This window comes from Schistocerca cancellata, chromosome 2 (assembly GCF_023864275.1).
Source record: "Schistocerca cancellata isolate TAMUIC-IGC-003103 chromosome 2, iqSchCanc2.1, whole genome shotgun sequence".
In the NCBI taxonomy this organism is placed as follows: Eukaryota; Metazoa; Arthropoda; class Insecta; order Orthoptera; family Acrididae; genus Schistocerca; species Schistocerca cancellata.
In genome coordinates this window covers 726435764-726455607 of record NC_064627.1, presented here as the reverse complement: position 1 = coordinate 726455607, position 19844 = coordinate 726435764, and the positions used below count along the sequence as shown (strand labels likewise).

General features: G+C 42.1%; 1 protein-coding gene across 1 annotated transcript in view; it reads left to right on the top strand.

The window, feature by feature from the left end:
• LOC126162526 (uncharacterized) overlaps positions 1 to 19844 on the top strand; it is a 68414-nt gene that overhangs the window by 37231 nt on the left and 11339 nt on the right. Inside the window, exon 5 of the mRNA XM_049919097.1 lies at positions 2997 to 3203. Within this exon, the coding sequence (XP_049775054.1) occupies positions 2997 to 3203 (207 nt within the window). The remainder of the gene's footprint in view (positions 1 to 2996; positions 3204 to 19844) is intronic.

Sequence of the window (19844 nt, the reverse complement as noted above, 5' to 3'; positions counted from 1 at the left end):
AATTCAGTACCTCGTCTCCTACTAGTGGGGTTCGAGACTCCTGGACATCAGACTTAATACAGTTTGAGCCATGTATCTTCAACACCAGTACTATTTCACAAACAGTTTAAGATATCGGATCAAAATTTTCGCCAGGTGACAGTATTCGATAATTTCGTTGCAATCTTACTATAATTCTAGTGCCGTTTTAGAGCTACCCTTCAACTTCACCGTGTTTTCCGATGTATTTTACAACAGTTTAATTGTATTAACAGGCCATAAAGGCCCAACGGTACTGACCGGCCGCCGTGTCATCCTCAGCCCATAGGCGTCACTGGATGCGGATATGGAGGGGCATGTGGTCACCACACGGCTCTCCCGGCCGTATGTCAGTTTCCGAGACCAGAGCCGCTACTTCTCAATCAAGTAGCTCCTCAGTTTGCCTCACAAGGGCACAGTGCACCCCGCTTGCCAACAGTACTCGCGAGAGTGGATGGTCACCCATCCACGTGGTAGCCCAGCCCGACAGCGCTTAACTTCTGTGATCTGACGGGAACCGGTGTTACCACTGTGGCAAGGCCGTTTGCAGTTTAAGTGTAGGCATTGACAATTTTATACCGCTCTTCCCTCAGTTTCAAAAGCTATCAAATGCTTTTAGGAAACATTTATTTAAAAAGGCTTTGTTGCTTAGAATAACAGTATATGGTGTTGCAGTATTAACCAACCAATAAATACTTTCAGCTCAGCGTGGTAATATAAGATTGTGGGTGTATCCTGATGCAAACACTTTTTAACTACCCAAACTCGTTTCAGCAAAATACCGCAAATTTCACCTAGCCCTTCTATTCTAAAACTTAACATCGTTACATTACATTTCGAAAAATGTTATTGCATGTTGTACTGTTTGGTTTCACATACACATGCAAATAATCTTACTGTACCTTTTACTTAAAAGTCATTGTTTATTTAAATTGATGATATGGTTTTTCGACAAACAATATGATGTCTCCAAAGTGTGAGTAGGTGCCGTTAACAGATATGACAATATGAACTCAAAAACATGTGTATTATGAAAATTAAATCTGCGGCTTCTTTGTAAGATAATTTTGATATGTTCTATGTTAGAACGTATGCTTTCTCATACTCGCATTATCTGATCGACTTCAGTTGCACCGAAAATCACAGTAGAGATAAGAACATTCACTTAAACAGTAATTTAAATGTTACACCTCATGAGAGATTTCCTCTGTTGTTGTAAAACACTTAACTATAATTTCGAACGATTATTAGGAAATTTTTAGAAGCATCCTCTGTGTTCTTATCCCTCTTCCGTCGAAAATCAACAGCAGTTTAAATACGTAGCATATTTATTCCCGTGACTCCATTTTCGAATAAAAATGATTCAGCAAATGTTGCATTGATTGAGGAAGGATAAGTCAAACTTAAAATGGCCTAATGGAAAAAGGTCACATACTCAACATTCCACACAAGCAAGTGAATAACATGCTAAGTTTTAGGATCAGTAAAAGAAGGAACTAGTTTCTGAGGAGGTTGTAACGTTCATTTCGCAGTCATGCTTGAGATCTTGCAGTGTGAGTATGTGCTGCAGTAGGTCGCCTCTTCAGGGCGTTGAAATTACTTCAGGGATTGAGTCACGGACTTGTGATATTCGCATGTGTCGCTAGCGAATAGTCTGAAATGGTTACAACATATGTGTTGTGAATATATCGCGTTAGGCGATCTAATCTGAGTCTAAAAACGTTACTAGCGCTATTTTTAAGAGTGATCTGCAGTTAGAATTAAATAGTTGGCAATCGCAGATCTTTGAATTTAGACATGCGCTGCACGAAAGTCCATTATTTCCCCATGTTTTATTCGGAAGTTTACTCGAATATGAGATAAAGTTCAATTTCATTTCAGCTCTCACTCAAACAATTATTATTTCACCGATGAAAACCTATTAACTTTGATAAATGTTATTTCAATTGAAATAAATTCAGTTTTCTTAAAATTTAAAACAATCTGAATTCTGAACGTTATTTTCACCGCAAATTCCTGCTTTCATTTATCCGAACTTTATACTTTGGGTTATTTACATGTAATGCATCAGATGCGTCGGTTGGCCTCCTGAAAAGTGACGTAGCCAATACTCAAAAATTTAGCCACGCATTTCAGAGGCCTAAATGCAATGATCTTCCGATGTACAATTTTATCAGTCTGCACGCTTGAGTGCTTTGCTATGTGCATATCCGGTGTCTCTATTGAAGTTATTTTTAGAGAGTCAAATTTCAACTGCATCTCTGATTACAAACCCCTTTCGGTCGATGCGTTAGCAAGTATTCTCGTTTGTTCAAACAAAATCTTACGTTTTTTTAACAGACTGAGCTCTGCAATTATAAATTTATTTACATATGTATCTGGAAACCAGTAGAACAAAAATAATAACGTTTTTCGTAATGAAATTCTATGTGTGTTAATTTTCGTTTTTTTACAGTAAAGAAGCCCGCTGAAGATCGCGGTATCTCGCTGCTACTAGTTTTAGTGATCGTAACCTAGAAGTGTTAGCTGAAGACGGACTCATTCTCCTATTTTGTTTTAGACAGACATGGCCAAACAAAAGAAGAGGTCTGCTTAAATACTTGTTATTTTAATACCTTCAGCAGTTTGGGACACAACCAGAGCGTTCAGTTTCCTTGAAACACCATATTTTCGGAACAGTTACCATCTGATCACCAGCAGCTCCACAGCTTGTGTTGCCTGTATCCATGAGGAACAGATTCTGATAAAGAATATATTTACTGTGGGAGACACTGAGCTGAAGTAGTTGCCGACACTGACAGTAAAAGAAATTAGCAATAGACTTTTTCCCTACTTGGCACCAAAGGTAGGGGCAGATCAGCTTTAAAAGTTTCTCGCTTTACCGGTAATATGCTAGCTGTTGTAACAGCTCAAAAATTATTTATTCCGGTTGTAAGGAGACTACCTTTCAAGAGTTTGATAAATGTGTGTCCCGACAGGGGAAGATGTTGAAACGGTGTTGTCTGCGAACTGGCCGCCTGGGACGCCACAGTCGGTGCCACGTCAGCAGTGTCTGGAGCTGCAGACCACGGGACCGAAGGTGGCCGCTCTCCGGAGCCGCGACTGCGGGCAACCTGCCGCCTACTTCTGCGAGCGTTCTCTTAGCGCGCCCGTCAACTCCAAATACAGTTTCGTCTCCGGGCTCGGTAAGCAGTCGAATCTTACTTCAGTCTCACTGTCAGCACTTTGTTTACTGCTAAACTTGTGTATCTTTATAGGACAGCTGATTTTATGCTTTGTTGATGTAGAATACCAGAAATAATGAGAGAAGTGATTTTTGCAACAGGCATATGGTAAGACAAATTGTAGAATAAGCATTACACGCTTGTCTTCATTTTGAGATAGCCACCACCACGCAACATAATCATCATCATTATCATCATCATCGTCAGCATCATCGTCATCGTCAGCATCATCATCATCGTCAGCATCTGCTCATCCATTGTATTTTATTATTACTATTATTATTGTTACTAGCTGAAGAAGACCTTCAGTGGGTCTTTTATCTTTTTGTTTTCTGAATCCCAAGAAGAAATGTAATCATCTCGAATGTACTGCATCTAACTTCTTCAAAGTATGTAGATGTAACCTATTTTTTCCTTGATGTTTTTGGATGAAAAGACAAAAAAAAGAAAGAAAAGAAACGGTTTGAGATTGTCCAATAGGCGAACACGCTACATATCGTTGTGTCTGTGAGGAACAAGTTTCTTTTAAATTCATTCTCCGAAAGTGAACTGATTGGCTTTGTGATTTATTGATTGTCATACTGAACGAACACACTGCACCAGAAATTAGAGCCTTTCAGTGTTGAATGGTAATCTAGCTCAAATGAGCTGAATTCTTGGTATGAATACTGACTTGCGTTTTTATTTTCCGCTTCTATAGTGTTGTTTAGAAAGTGATTTGCAACGTCATACCGGGAAAATTGAGCGAACTTAGGAATTATACTGAGCAATGTACGCATTCTTCTAGGTTTAACATAGTTGCCCTCTCATTGCTAAAACTGTTCATCCACAAATCGTTGTCTGTGTAAACTGTTTATAAGTGGATACGTCTTTTTGATAAGTTGCAGCTCTATCTTTACTACATTGCACAACTCATTGGTTAAGACTCCCCAAGTCGGATCAACGCAGTGCACACCGTTTCCTAGCTGTATTCTACACTGAAGAGCCAAAGAAACTGGTAGACCTGCCTAATATCGTGTAAGCCGGCAACGAGCACGCAGAAGTGCCACAACACGACGTGCCATGGACTCGAATAATGTCTGATCTAGTGCTGGAGGAAATTGACACCATAAATCTTGCAGAGCTCTCCAAAAAAATCGTAAGAGTACAAAGGGGTGGAGATCTCTTCTTAACAGCATGTTCATGGCAGCCCAGATATGCTCAATAATATTCATGTCGTGGGAGTTTAGTGGCCAGCGGAAATGTTGAAACTCAGAGGAGTGTTCCTGGAGCCACTCTGTAGCAGTTCTGGGCATGTGGGGTGTCGCATTGTCTTGCTGGAATTGCCCAAGTCCGTCGGAATTCACAATCAACATGAATGGGAGCAGGTGATCAGCCAGTACGCTTACGCACACGTCACCTGTCAGAGTTGTATCTAGACGTATCAGACTGCACACTCCCCACACCACTACAGAGACTCCACCAGCCTGAACAGTCCCCTACTGACATGCAGGGTCCATGGGTTTATCAAGTTGTCTTCATACCCGTAGAAGTCCATCCGCTCGATACTATCTGAAGCGAGACTCGTCCGAGCAGGCAACTTTTTCCAGTCATCAACAGTCCAATGTCGGTGTTGACGGCCCCAGGCGAGGCGTAATGTTTTATGTCGTGCAGTCATCAAGGGTACATGGGTGAACCTTCGGCTACGAAAGCCCATATCGATGATGTTTCGTTGAATGGTTCGCAAGCTGACGTTGAAGGGCCAGCATTGAAATCTGAAGCAATTTGAGGAAGATTGTTCAAATGACTCTGAGCTCTATGGGACTTAACCTCTAAGGTCTTCAGTCCCCTCGACTTAGAACTATTTAAACCTAACTAAGGACTTGACAAACATCCATGCCCGAGGCAGGATTCGAACCTGCGACCGTAGCAACCGCATGGTTCCTGACTGAAGCACCTAGAATTGCTCGGCCACAGCGGCCGGCATTTTGCGGAAGGGCTGCACGGTACACTCGTGAAATGGTCGTAATCGAAAATCCCCACTTCATCGTTACCTCGAAGATGCTGTGTCCCATCGCCCGTGCGCCGACTATAACACCACATTCCAAACTCTCTTAAATCTTGGTAACCTATCATTGTAGCAGCATTAACCGATTTAGCAACTGTGCCAGACACTTGCTGATTTATATAGGCGCTTCCGACCGCAGTGCAGTATTCTCCTCGTTTTCACATCTCTGTCTTTGGATACGCATGCCTACACCAGTTACTTCGGCGCTTCAGTGTGGTGTTGGTGGTGGTGGTGGTTAGTTCCTATGAAACCAAACTGCTCAGGTCATCGGTCCCTAGGCTTACACACTGTTAATCTAACTTAAACTAACTTACGCTAATGACAACACACACGAAGAGTAACCAGTACTCCAGTAGTGACAGCACCGCCCCTGCACGCGATGTCATGCAGCAGCACTGCTCAGTCGCTGCTAGAAAATGGCTCTGAGCACTATGGGACTCAACATCTTAGGTCATAAGTCCCCTAGAACTTAGAACTACTTAAACCTAACTAACCTAAGGACGAACACACTGCACCAGAAATTAGAGCCTTTCAGTGTTGAATGGTAAGCTAGCTCAAATGAGCTGAATTCTTGATATGAATACTGACTTGCGTTTTTATTTTCCGCTTCTATAGTGTTGTTTAGAAAGTGATTTGCAACGTCATACCGGGAAAATTGAGCGAACTTAGGAATTATACTGAGCAATGTACGCATTCTTCTAGGTTTAACATAGTTGCCCTCTCATTGCTAAAACTGTTCATCCACAAATCGTTGTCTGTGTAAACTGTTTATAAGTGGATACGTCTTTTTGATAAGTTGCAGCTCTATCTTTACTACATTGCACAACTCATTGGTTAAGACTCCCCAAGTCGGATCAACGCAGTGCACACCGTTTCCTAGCTGTATTCTACACTGAAGAGCCAAAGAAACTGGTAGACCTGCCTAATATCGTGTAAGCCGGCAACGAGCACGCAGAAGTGCCACAACACACGCAGAAGTGCCACAACACACCCATGCCCGAGGCAGGATTCGAACCTGCGACCGTAGCAGTCCCGCGGTTCCGGACTGCAGCGCCAGAACCGCACGGCCACCACGGCCGGCAGTCGCTGCTAGACTACTGGTTATTCTTCATGTCTTGCTTTCCCTGTCAGTACATTTCGATAAGACGAATATCACACTGAACTAATTTGGGATCGTTGTATCGAATTATCACGCAGAACTTCGCCATAAGTCGCTTTGTTTTTAGTACGAAACAAACCGACGCATGAAGAAAATTCATCCTAAAGTTCAGGAAAAAAATACGACTTGTCATTACAATACAGGGCCTACTGCTAACTAGAGCCTACTCCAACGTCGTGGTTTAAATGTCGAACCTCTCCAAAGTATCTCATGAAGTGAGGTGACATTATGTTGTTAATGCTGATTAATCCATCAGATGATGTTATTGGAGAGCAGTAAACTATGTGCCGGCATCTTATTCTGCCCTCTCCTTTGTTTCATCATCGTCTAAGACAGTGTTCCCAACCTTCGTTAGACTATTACCCCTGAGTGCAATCACACAGCCGGCCGGGGTGGCCGAGAGGTTCTAGGCGCTACAGTCTGGAACCGCGCGACCGCAACGGTCGCAGGTTCCAACCCTGTCTCGGGCATGTGCTCTACCCCTTGACTATCATCCAATTTAGTGCCTGACTGTACTGCAGAATGAAAGACTTTACTTGGAACACTTTATTTTTAAATTGATTATAGATCAATAATATTTTGTGTGTATATATGTGTGTGTGTGTGTGTGTGTGTGTGTGTTTTACAATGAATGATGAAGCACACGTGCTACCCACAACTCCTTGTCAGATACGAAAGCTAAACACATGCAGTGAATGTAGATACTTGTTACAAAACATACCTGGGTTTCTCCTCTTCAATGCGGCACTTGCTTGACCAGCACACTGCAACCCCATTTGAAATCAAACAAGTTCACATGCGTGCACTATAGTTATCGTTTCTACATCAGTTGATTCTTGAACTCCTTGCTACTGAACTGACGGAAGTTGGACGACTTTAGGCCGTTAATGGTTTGTTTCTAACCAGTCCAATAATAATAATAATAATAATAATAATGTGTACAGCAGTACAGTAGTCCTTATGTAGTTACTGCTGTGTCGTGCTGTCAATTAATTCATTTATCTGTTTCATTGCAAGTAATGAAGCAATTTCTGAACTACTGGAGGCACATTATGCAACTTGAAGAAAACATTTTCTTGAGATATTTAGCATTTGTTACGTATGTGCCTCAGTTTTATCATCAGCGATGTACGGGAGAAAGCACAACGTATGTGTGTAGTGGGTTGACTATGTGAGGAACTTGTCGCCGGCCGTTGTGGCCGAGCGGTTCTAGGTGCCGCTGATGCTACGGTTGCAGGTTCGAATCCTGCCTCGGGCATGGATGTGTGTGATGTCCTTAGGTTAGTTAGGTTTAAGTAGTTCTAAGTTATAGGGGACTGATGACCTTAGATGTTAAGTCCCATAGTGCTCAGAGCCATTTGAACCATTTTTGAACCTGTCACCTCCACCGCATAAATGCTACTAATTGCGAAAACGTATTTATTGATAACTTATATAATCAGTATCAGAGTCTTACAAAATTGTGATAATAATAAAAATCTTTCGAAAATAATTTAGTTTCGTCACTCAAACAGAATCAAATGTGGTTAGTTTTTACCCGCCAGAAAATTTCATTGTGCTCTTTACGTGGTAGCTACCCCCAGGTTAGGAATCACTAATCGAAGAAGACACTACAATACACACACACACACACACACACACTACAGTCACCCAAACTGGTGAACTACAAGCCACGCAACCTACACTGTGATTCATCCCAACGGTGTCTGATGAATCTCAGGTCAGGTGCCACTAGGCTTCTTCAGCAGACTCACCAGATTTCCTTTTACTGCTTGCAACGATCTGTGTTTTTTCAGCAGGTATGATTGTCATGTTGATACCGAACAGTTAACGCTAAAAATGTTACAGCAGGATGAGGGGCAAAGTACGACCGCAAATGGTTTCATTCACACCTCTGCACATTTTGCCGTAGGCCTAAAGTAACAGATCACTGGTCAAACCACAACCACTGAATTTCATTTCGTCACTTCACAGCCAAGTAAAGACCATTCACCAAGGTCTCCTGATAAATTGCATGAATGCCACAGACATTTATCCTTATTCCATTGTCTACAGACTAATGAGCGAGTATTATTTCTCCTTGTAGATTGTTGTATTACTGATTTCTACACAGACCTTCAACAGTTGTGTTCATGGTTGACAAAAATTTAGTTTTTGGGTTTTAATGTGTAGTTATTCCTATCAATAAATATCTAATCTCTATCAGAGTGGTAATTTGGTTTGTTCTTTTACCAGGGACTTGGCTAAAATTTGATCTGATGTTTGTGAGCCTGCTATGCAACGCCTTGACTTATTAGTGCGACGGGGAAGCGTTAGCCGCATTTAAACACCACACCGGATATCTGCATGCAGCTCCTTTCCTTCCGACCGTAAAAAGCCAACGAGACGCGTGTAAGTTACCCGAACGAAAAACCTACAGTGTGTGCTGGAGAAACCTCTGAACCTGCCATAACATTAATTTAGAATAGAATATAAACGTCAGCTTCTCCATATCGCTATTTATGGACGCAGTCGCAGTGCAGATAGAGACCATGGACATCGATGATCTAGCCTGAGAACAGGCGCAAGTAATTTCCTTCAGGCAGCCACTTCACTTCAGCCTCTACATCTACCTCTACATGGCTACAATTCACAGTTAAGTGTGTGGCAGAGGATTCATTGAAGCACCTCCAAATTATATCGCTACCATTCTAATCTCGAACACCACACTGGAGAGACGAACGCTTACATCTTTCCGTGCGAACTCAGATTTCTGTTATTTTGATATGATGATCATTTCTCCCTATGTAGATGGGCGCCAACAAATTATTCTCACACACTATCGCCAGCTATCCTCTCACCGCCATTGTCACACAATTCTAAGAACGACATTCCTTGAACTCTGCCGATATCGTATTGTTGCTCTGTTTTTCTGCCGCGGGACTTTGTCGGGAATGCCCGGCCGCAGATGATAGAGGCCGAAACATTACCTCTGGATACGTATGCTGCCGTGGCCTATATCGTGTGGAACACTAATGGAACTTGCTCATATTATTATCCAGAGTTGCGAATTGTATCCTGTAGTTGGCGACGAACTTCAGGGCTCAGTTCAGTCTATTTTGTTTTCTTGTGGGCCTTTATTTCCTGCGGAGACAATGTTCCATCGAGTTACGTTATATTAATGTTTGATGACCAGAACGTTTATTTATTGTTGTTGGTTACAGCATCAGCATAATTAGAGAACATATGAGTCACAGCAAAGTAAGAGCACAAAAGTACATTGTCCAGTGCTATTAGTGTGACTACGTGTGAAAAACGTGAGTAACCACCTTTCTCAGCACGGAAAACTGCGAGACGTGCACAAAGAGCGTCAGTGACATTCTGGAATGTACCGACAGCAGTCTGGATCCATGTCGACTCCAGTGCCGTGGCCAGCTGCACTATGTTACTCAGTTGAGGATCCACGGTGCGAATAGCACGAAGAATGTGGTCCCACAGATTCTCGATTGAATGAAAATCTGGAGAGTTTGGAAACTAGGGAAATATGGTAAACTCATCCTGATATTTTTCAAACTTTTGTAGCTGTGGGACACGCTGCATTGTCCTGCTGGTAAATGCTATCTTGTCGAGGAAAAACAAATTGCATGTAGAGCTGGATAGGGCCCCCAAGCATGGGTGCATAACAGACGATTGTGCAGGGTGTTGGTTTACAGACGTTTCATGCCGTACACGCCAATAGCCATTTATCCGATAGAAAATAAAACTTGATTCATTTGAAAAGGAACCCCGGCGGAAGTTCGTATGCAGCAACGTTCGCTGAACGTCCTTGAGGAGACACTTGGTTCATCTGGGAAGTGAGTTGCTCAACAGTTCAACGTCCTTTCGGCTCTATGTATTACTGCAGCTGTCGTTCACCCCTGTCATTCATTCGATATTGCAGTGCCTGTGTTTTCCGAATTAAGATGCAGAGTTTACCGAACATGCATGCATGTCCGAAGAAACAGGGCTGCGGTAGTTGCGAATATTGGCTACGTTGCGTAATAGAATGAAGACGACGAAAATTTGTACCGTCTGGGACTCGAAACCAGTTTTCCCGATTGTCCCGTGCGGTCTGTTTACCATTTGGCACGACGCACGGCCAGACTCAAACTTCCATATGTCGTCAATTATGTGTCCACAACCTGTACTCTTACATCCACTATGAAGATTCCCGTATAGTGGAGATATTTTACCTGGAAGTCACTTGCTCGGTGTTGGCGGGTAAATACGACCTTGCAGTGCCTGTGTTATTCCGAACTACGATGCAAACCTCCTTCGGACAAGCATGTGCTCCATTGATCATGACCGGGCCAAATATCTCACGAAATAAGCGTCAAACGAAAAAACTACAAAGAAGGAAACTCGTCTAGGTTGAAGGGGGAACCAGATGGCGTTATGGCTGGCCCGCTAGATGGCGCTGCCATAAGTCAAACGGATATCAACTGCGTTTTTTTAAATACGAACCCCCATTATTTTATTACATATTCGTGTACTACGTAAAGAAATATAAAAGCTTTAATTGGACCACTTTTTTCGCTTTGTGATAGATGGCGCTGTAATAGTCACAACCGTATAAGTACCTGGTATCACCTAACATTCTACCGGTACGGACGGCATTTGCTTCGTGATACATAACCCTTGTTAAAATGGACACGTTACCAATTGCGAAAAAGGCCGATATTGTATTGATGTATGGCTATTGTGATCAAAATGTCCAACGGGCGTGTGCTATGCATGCTGCTCGGTATCCTGGACGACATCATCCAAGTGTCCGGACAGTTCGCCGGATAGTTACGTTATTTAAGAGAACAGGAAGAGTTCAGCCACATGTGACACGTCAACCACGATGGCTGCGACATGCGGAACATCAGCGACCATGGCGGGTTAATGTATGGTGCGGCATTATGGAGGGAAGGATAATTGGCCCCCATTTTATCGATGGCAATCTATATGGTGCAAAGTATGCTGATTTCCTACGTAATGTTCTACCGATGTTACTACAAGATGTTTCACTGCATGACAGAATGGCGATGTACTTCCAACATGATGGATGTCCGGCACACAGCTCGCGTGCGGTTGAAGCGGTATTGAAGGCGAACTACTCGCTGTTGAGAGGAATGTCGTTACACGTATTGCCAAATGCATTGAGGTTGACCGACATCATTTTGAGCATTTATTGCACTAAAGTGGCATTTACAGGTAATCACGCTGTAACAGCATACGTTCTCAGAAATGATAAGTTCACAAAGGCACTTGTATCACATTGGAACAACCGAAATAAGATGTTCAAACGTTCCTACGTTCTATATTTTAATTTAAAAAACCTACCTGTTGCCAACTGTTCGTCTAAAATTGTGAGCCATATATTTGTGACTATTACAGCACCATCTATCACAAAGGGAAGAAAGTGGTCCAACTACAATATTCATATTTCTTTACGTACTACACGAATATGTAATAAAAATGGGGGTTCCTATTTAAAAAAAAAAAACGCAGTTGATATCCGTTTGACCTATGGCAGCGCCGTCTAGCGGGCCAACCATAGCGCCATCTGGTTTCCCCCTTCAAGCTAGACAAGTTTCGTTCTTTGTAGTTTTTTCGTTTGACGCTTATTTCGTGAGATATTTGGCCCTGTCACGATCAATGGACCACCCTGTATATATGTCGCATTTATCCACCGACACCGGCCGATTGACTTTCAATTAAAATATGTCCCCTGTACGGGAATATAGATAATTTACGTAGATGACAGGTTGCGGACACATGGTTGACGACAAACGGAAGTTACGGTCTGGCTGTGAGTCGTGCTTGTATAGCGAAACGGTAAGGCGACCGCTCGCGTAAAATGGGAAAATCCGGGTCCGAGTCCTGGTCCGACACAAATTTTCTGTTCATTCCGTTATACAGCAGGTGCTAGTCCATGTTCGCAACTACGAATACGTTTCATGTTTGTCATTTATGGGCTGCCGTGCACCACGGTTGCCTCAGCACCGGATTTGAGTAGTGCCATTTGGTTATGCAGCGTATACTTCAACCACGGCGGCATGTGAATAGTTTACAAACTTAACCGTTTGGAAAATGCTTCCACCCTAGACCAGAAAACCAATGATTATGCCCTTCTGAACGTGAGATAAATCGCTCCGTTTTGACTTCACTGTTTACCGCGCCAGATACGCCTTATGTACCCTCCACTGCCAGTGCTGGCACCTGCCGTATGTACTACTGCACGTTGACGTTGAACAGAGGCATTATCCACATTTGTGTGTCTAGACGGTGTACTACTGAACTAACCGCGTTGTACGATAAATTCGTGCCAAACTGTAGAATAAGTAACAAATCATAAAAAATAAAATAGTTTTAAACTATGTCGTAAAAGAAATGTAGACGAATTATTCTGAGAGACACAGAGAAATGTGTACTTTTCCAGCTGAAGTAATTACAGGGTGTTTCAAAAATGACCGGTATATTTGAAACGGCAATAAAAACTAAACGAGCAGCTATAGAAATACACCGTTTGTTGCAATATGCTTGGGACAACAGTACATTTTCAGGCAGACAAACTTTCGAAATTACAATAGTTACAATTTTCAACAACAGATGGCGCTGCGGTCTGGGAAACTCTATAGTACGATATTTTCCACATATCCACCATGCGTAGCAATAATATGGCGTAGTCTCTGAATGAAATTACCCGAAACCTTTGACAACATGTCTGGCGGAATGGCTTCACATGCAGATGAGATGTACTGCTTCAGCTGTTCAATTGTTTCTGGATTCTGGCGGTACACCTGGTCTTTCAAGTGTCCCAGGGGTTCATGTCTGGCGAATAGGGAGGCCAATCCACGCCGCCTCCTGTATGTTTCGGATAGCCCAAAGCAATCACACGATCATCGAAATATTCATTCAGGAAATTAAAGACGTCGGCCGTGTGACGTGGCCGGGCACCATCTTGCATAAACCACGAGGTGTTCGCAGTGTCGTCTAAGGCAGTTTGTACCGCCACAAATTCACGAAGAATGTCCAGATAGCGAGATGCAGTAATCGTTTCGGATCTGAAAAATGGGCCAATGATTCCTTTGGAAGAAATGGCGGCCCAGACCAGTACTTTTTGAGGATGCAGGGACGATGGGACTGCAACATGGGGCTTTTCGGTTCCCCATATGCGCCAGTTCTGTTTATTGACGAAGCCGTCCAGGTAAAAATAAGCTTCGTCAGTAAACCAAATGCTGCCCACATGCATATCGCCGTCATCAATCCTGTGCACTATATCGTTAGCGAATGTCTCTCGTGCATCAATGGTAGCGGCGCTGAGGGGTTGCCGCGTTTGAATTTTGTATGGATAGAGGTGTAAACTCTGGCGCATGAGACGATACGTGGACGTTGGCGTCTTTTGGACCGCAGCTGCAACACGGCGAACGGAAACCCGAGGCCGCTGTTGGATCACTTGCAGCACTAGCTGCGCGTTGCCCTCTGTGGTTGCTGTACGCGGTCGCCCTACCTTTCCAGCACGTTCATCTGTCACGTTCCAAGTCCGTTGAAATTTTTCATACAGATCCTTTATTGTATCGCTTTTCGGTCCTTTGGTTACATTAAACCTCCGTTGAAAACTTCGTCTTGTTGCAACAACACTGTGTTCTAGGCGGTGGAATTCCAACACCAGAAAAATCCTCTGTTCTAAGGAATAAACCATGTTGTCCACAGCACACTTGCACGTTGTGAACAGCACACGCTTACAGCAGAAAGACGACGTACAGAATGGCGCACCCACAGACTGCGTTGTCTTCTATATCTTTCGCATCACTTGCAGCGCCATCTGTTGTTGAAAATTGTAACTACTGTAATTTCGAAAGTTTGTCCGCCTGAAAATGTACTGTTGTCCCAAGCATATTGCAACAAACGGTGTATTTCTATTGCTGCTCGTTTAGTTTTTGTTGCCGTTTCAAATATACCGGTCATTTTTGAAACACCCTGTAAGTTCTCGGATACACATGACAATATGCAGGACATGCCTACTCTCGTACCAATTCGTTGCTCTACCTGGTCGTCTAACTAGCACCTTGTCTTAAAATTTAGGTAATACTTCATACAACGTACAGATCAGTAACATTACACTAGTATAGCAAAGCTGACGGTGTTTGCAGGACCACGGACGGACCACAACGCACAGTATATAGAACAAGATGTCTGAAGCAGCACTAACAAACACAATACAATACGCGCAATTGTCAAAGTTCCAAATAATGCGGAGGGTAAGTAGTCACTCTCCTTTTCAACACTGAGGTACAATTTGAAGTGATTTTGCTGAAGTAAATTTCATTTTTAGAGAGTTTTATCACAACATAGTTCGAAAATCTGCAGAAATATACTCAAAATTTTCCTGGGTAATTTGTTTTTCAAATTAGAAAACTACCGATCATGGTGATGAAATTTGTTTCTATAAATGAAACAACTGACTGCATAAAATATCTTCAGATTTATTAGAAACGCCAGGGAAAGGCTTAACGGAATACTGGCTCACAAAAGAACATATCTCTCTTGAGTGCACGTCTGCTCCTAATGACGATATGCGTCCTACGCAGGAGATTGGGTGGCGTATGCTGGCGGTTCGCAGGTACCTGTCGGACACGCGAGTGATGAGCGTGTGCTGGTCACCTGAGATGCCGCAACCCCCACCCGATGGACCAACACAGCGCTGAGTAGCCACGCAGCTACCGACCTCATTGAGATCGGTTGCCCTCCACCCGCTTCCCCCCCTCCCACTCTCACTGGCAGATCCTACTCAACCGGCTGTGAATCGCAAAAAATACCAGTTCCACGTGTAGCTTTAACTTTCATGCTTTGACAACTCTCCTTACAAAATAAAAGAAACAATTTGTTAATACCGTTTCGTAGGGCTAAGGCACAAATATTATCTCAAGGAATTTAAATTTATTAAATGAGAACAAGGAAAATAATTATCAGCCGATGTAGTTTGATCCAGTGATATAACTAGGGTGACACGTGGTCCAGCTGGCACCTTCTTTCTTTCCCAATTATTTTTCTTTTTTTAGCAGTCTTAGGAGAGCCATCCATGACAAAATCATGCTATCTGGTTAACAAGATGTATGAGACAGGTGAAGTTCCCTCAGACTGCAAGACGAATCTAATTATTCCACTTTCAAAGAAAGCAGGTGCTTGTACGTGTGAATATTACAAAACTTTCAGTTTAATAAGCCGTGCTTGCAAAATTCTAACACGAATTCTTTACAAAGGAATGGAAAACTGGCAGAAGCTGACTTAGGAGAAGATCAGTTTGAATTCGAGAGAAACTTAGAAACACGCCCGAGGCATGTCAGAAGACAATGTTAACCTGTATACACTCTTTGAAATTCTGAAGGTTATAGGCAGGGAACAAAGGCCTAGTTACAACCTGTACAGAAACCAGATAGAATTATAAAGGGTCGAGAGGCATGGAAGGAAGCTGTGGTTGAGAAGGGACTGAGATAGGGTTTTATCCTATCCCCAATGTTATTCAATCTATACTTTGAGCAAGCAGTAAAGGAAACCAAAGGAAAGTTTGCCGATGACATTTTACTTCTGTCAGAGACAGCAAAGGACATAGAGGAGCAGCTCAGCGGGTTGGATAGTGTCTTGCAACGAGGATTTTATTTTATTTTGAGTCATCAGTCATCTGACTGATATGATGCGCCCGCCACGAATTCCTCTCCTATGCCAACCTCTTCATCCCAGAGTAGCACTTAAAACCTACGTCCTCAATTATTTGCTGGATGTTTTACAATCTCTGTGTTCCTCTACAGTTCTTACCCTCTACAGCTCCCTCCACTAACATGGAAGTTATTCCCTGATGTCTTAACAGACGTCCTATCATCCTGCCCTTTGTCAGTGTTTTCCTCGTATTTCTTTCCTCTCAGATTCCTCGCAGAACCTCCTCATTCCTCATCTTATTAGTCCGCATAATTTTCAACATTCGTCTATAGCAGCACATCCTAAATGCTTTGATTCTCTTCTTTTCCCGTTTTCCCACAGTCCTCGCTTCACTACCACACAATTCTGTGCTCCAGACGTACATTCTCAGAAGTTTCTTTCCCATATTAGGGCCTACGTTTGACAATAATACACTTCTCTTCGCCAGGAATGCCCATTTTGCCATTGCTAGTCTGCTTTTAATGTCCTCCTTGTGTGATGTCCTTAGGTTGGTTAGGTTTAAGTAGTTGTAAGTTCTAGGGGACTAATGACCTCAGATGTTAAGTCCCATAGTGCTCAGAGCCATTTGAACCATTTTTTTGTCCTCCTATGTCCGTCCGTCACTCGTTATTTTGCTGCCTATAGAGTAGAATTCCAACCAGTACTTAAATTTTTGGTTGATCTCATTTTTGCTACTTCTGATTACTTTCGTCTTTCTTCGATTTAGTGTAGAGGATGTAAGATCAATAACAATATAAGCAAAATAAGGATAATTGAATGTAGTGGAATTTAATTCTATGGTGTTGAGAGAATTAGATTAGGAAACGAGACACTTAAAGAAGTAGATGAGTTTTGCTACTTGGGTAGTAAAATAACTGATGATGCACGGAGAAGGGAGGATATAAAATGTTGACAGGCAATGGCAAGAAAAGCGTTCCTAAAGAAGAGACATTTATTAACACTGAATATGGATTTAAGTGTTAGGAAGTTGCACAGGATAGAATAGTATCTAGAACTGCAATAACCGTGTATTCGGACATAAGACCGCAGCAACAGTAACATGTTTATAATCATAGTGAGATCAATATGAAGTAACAGAGACACAATGCAATAATTGTTTCTGCACAATAAAATTCCGTACGCAGAACAGCACATAACCCAATGTACATTTCTCCCAGCAAAAATAAGTAACGTGAATCCTGTTTCATTGTTTCCTTGTCGATCAGTCCAAGAAAAAAAGAACTTGAAATATCGTCTTTTCACTTTTGCTACATTCGCTGACTTCGCAAAACAAGAGCGTATCCGTCAAGTAGACGAAAATAGCAATCAACCCTCTCTCTGTCAGGGACAGGTACGTCTTATAGAAATGATTTTTAACGTAGTCTATTCCGAATCTCCTCATATACATCCGTCCCTTCCCGTTTCAGTCCCCTCCAGTCCTCTTTCATCTTCTCCTTCCCTTCCTTTCTTTTTATTATTCTTCTCTTCCTTTTTCGCTCTCACTGTACACTTTTATTTTGAAATTGTTCATCTGTTTCGCCTACAACAGGAATGCGACATCAAGGATACGGCATTCAGGAAACGCGCCCCCAATTGCTGTAGTATCGTTACGCCGCTGGTTAATGTAGCTCCTGTGGGGTGTTGCAGACAGAGTACCGAATATCAGAGAGCCCAACCATGACAACACGGATTCACTCTGATACTGTAGTCATCTTATACAGAAAGAAAGTTGATCTGATATATTCGTATGTAATGTAACTCACATTAGTGCACGGTTCAGTGTGTTTCCGGAACAAACTTTTTTTGAATTTGCACCCTTGGAGCGTACATTCTATATAAATTGACTGAACTATTTAATCACCATCATACCGATATTACACTACGGGTGGCTCTTACTATATATCCAGTTTTGACCTGCAAAATCACAGTCTCTTCTATAATTATATGAACAGTTCACGTTCCATATGGACGGCGGTTGCTCAGATTCCAGGCATTTTGTTTCTCGTTACACTGAAGCTGCGACACACGTCACGAAATGAGAGCTGGATAAGTCGTAATCGCACAACTGTGGAAAGGCGAAAGAAATTTCATGTTACAACTGTCCAATGACAATGTGTCAGACGCATAGTACACGGAGTTGAAAATAAAGTCTAGAACACATCTGGAGATTTGGTATTAACAAATATTCAATCAAACTTGGTGTTATTTTCGCTTTAGAAGCAATAATTTCCTCTGACTGGATGAGAAAAATCAAAGGTCCATATGAGTGCAGTTACTCAGTTGCTTCACAGTTTTCTGACATCATCAGTAACAAATGCCGAGGTGATTTCTGGAACATTCTGGCTGTTGATCTGTCACACGGTGTCACCACAAACGAGTCTGTGTTCACATTCAACAAATGTGCTGCGGGCTCCATAATGGAGCAAACAAATCATAAATACCTCATCTTATCCCTTGAATTAAATCCAATACTGGGGATGATGAACGCCAAACAACATTGCTTCTAACGTTTGTAAGTAGTAAAATGTGTACTAAATGAAGCAAAGACTGTGTCTAACTCTTAGGGAATAAATGAGTAAATTTAGTTTCATAAGATGATAGTTTTAAAGTTTGTGCACCAAATGATGGATGCTCTTCTCCTTAACTCCGTAGAAAACACCAAGTTATAGGTTCATAGTATGATTCTGTGAGGGATTTGCTGTTATATTTAGTTTTAGGTAACCTTGCAAGCACAATGACAACACTGGATTTTGCAGAATTATTATGAATTGCGTTTCGTCATCTCTCTTTATTTAATTGAACTTACGACTCTCAACTGCATAGTAATCTAAAGTCCTTGTGGCACCCGAAGGTAGAGAAATAACAATGCAGCTATTTAGGAATAGGTGATTAGTGCTCAAGTAAACCAAAAGCTTTTAAAAGAATCAAACATCAATACCCATATCTGGAGAAACCTGAAGGGCACGCGTGGAGTACAGAGCTGGAGTCGGAATGCACAGAACTCTTTGTCACGCCAAGACAATGTTATAGTATGTATATGTAAGTATCCAACAGGAACGCTGCTATTTTTCACGCTAATTACTCGCATTTTGTACGGTTATATTTTCCCAAACAAGGGTACAGTGCACACACAGTATCACAAGCTGAGACAGGTTACCTCTCGAACGTAATTGAACATTTCCAGATTGTAGAGGATACCTTCCATTTTTTATTAATAGTTTCTACCTTAGATCTGGTGCTCATCATTATTGTCAGTGCAAGAAAATGTGTACGTTGACTTATTTTCAGTTCGTTGATTCTCCAAAAGCCATGAATTGATTTTGGAATGCGCTAAATATTGCTGATAGTATTCATTGTTATTTCCATGCTGGAAAAGTCAAAAATCCCTACCGCGTAAATGCAACTACCGAAAGTTCGCATTTTAAATAATAAGCTTAGACTGAGGAAAAAGAAAAACAGGGACACTGCTTAAACCGTACTGTCATTAAATAAATGCATTTCAACTATCTTAATATTACGCCTTTATATATACGGCGTTTTTAAGAAAAGTGTCAGGTAATCCTACTGGAGGTGCCACTGGTGGAAACTAGAAGTGTCGTATGACTACGTGTGCAGAAAAGCTCACTGAAAAGTAGCCAATTTTATACATGTTCAGAACGGTCAGTTTTCCGTGGTGTATCTTTCCTTCTTGCTG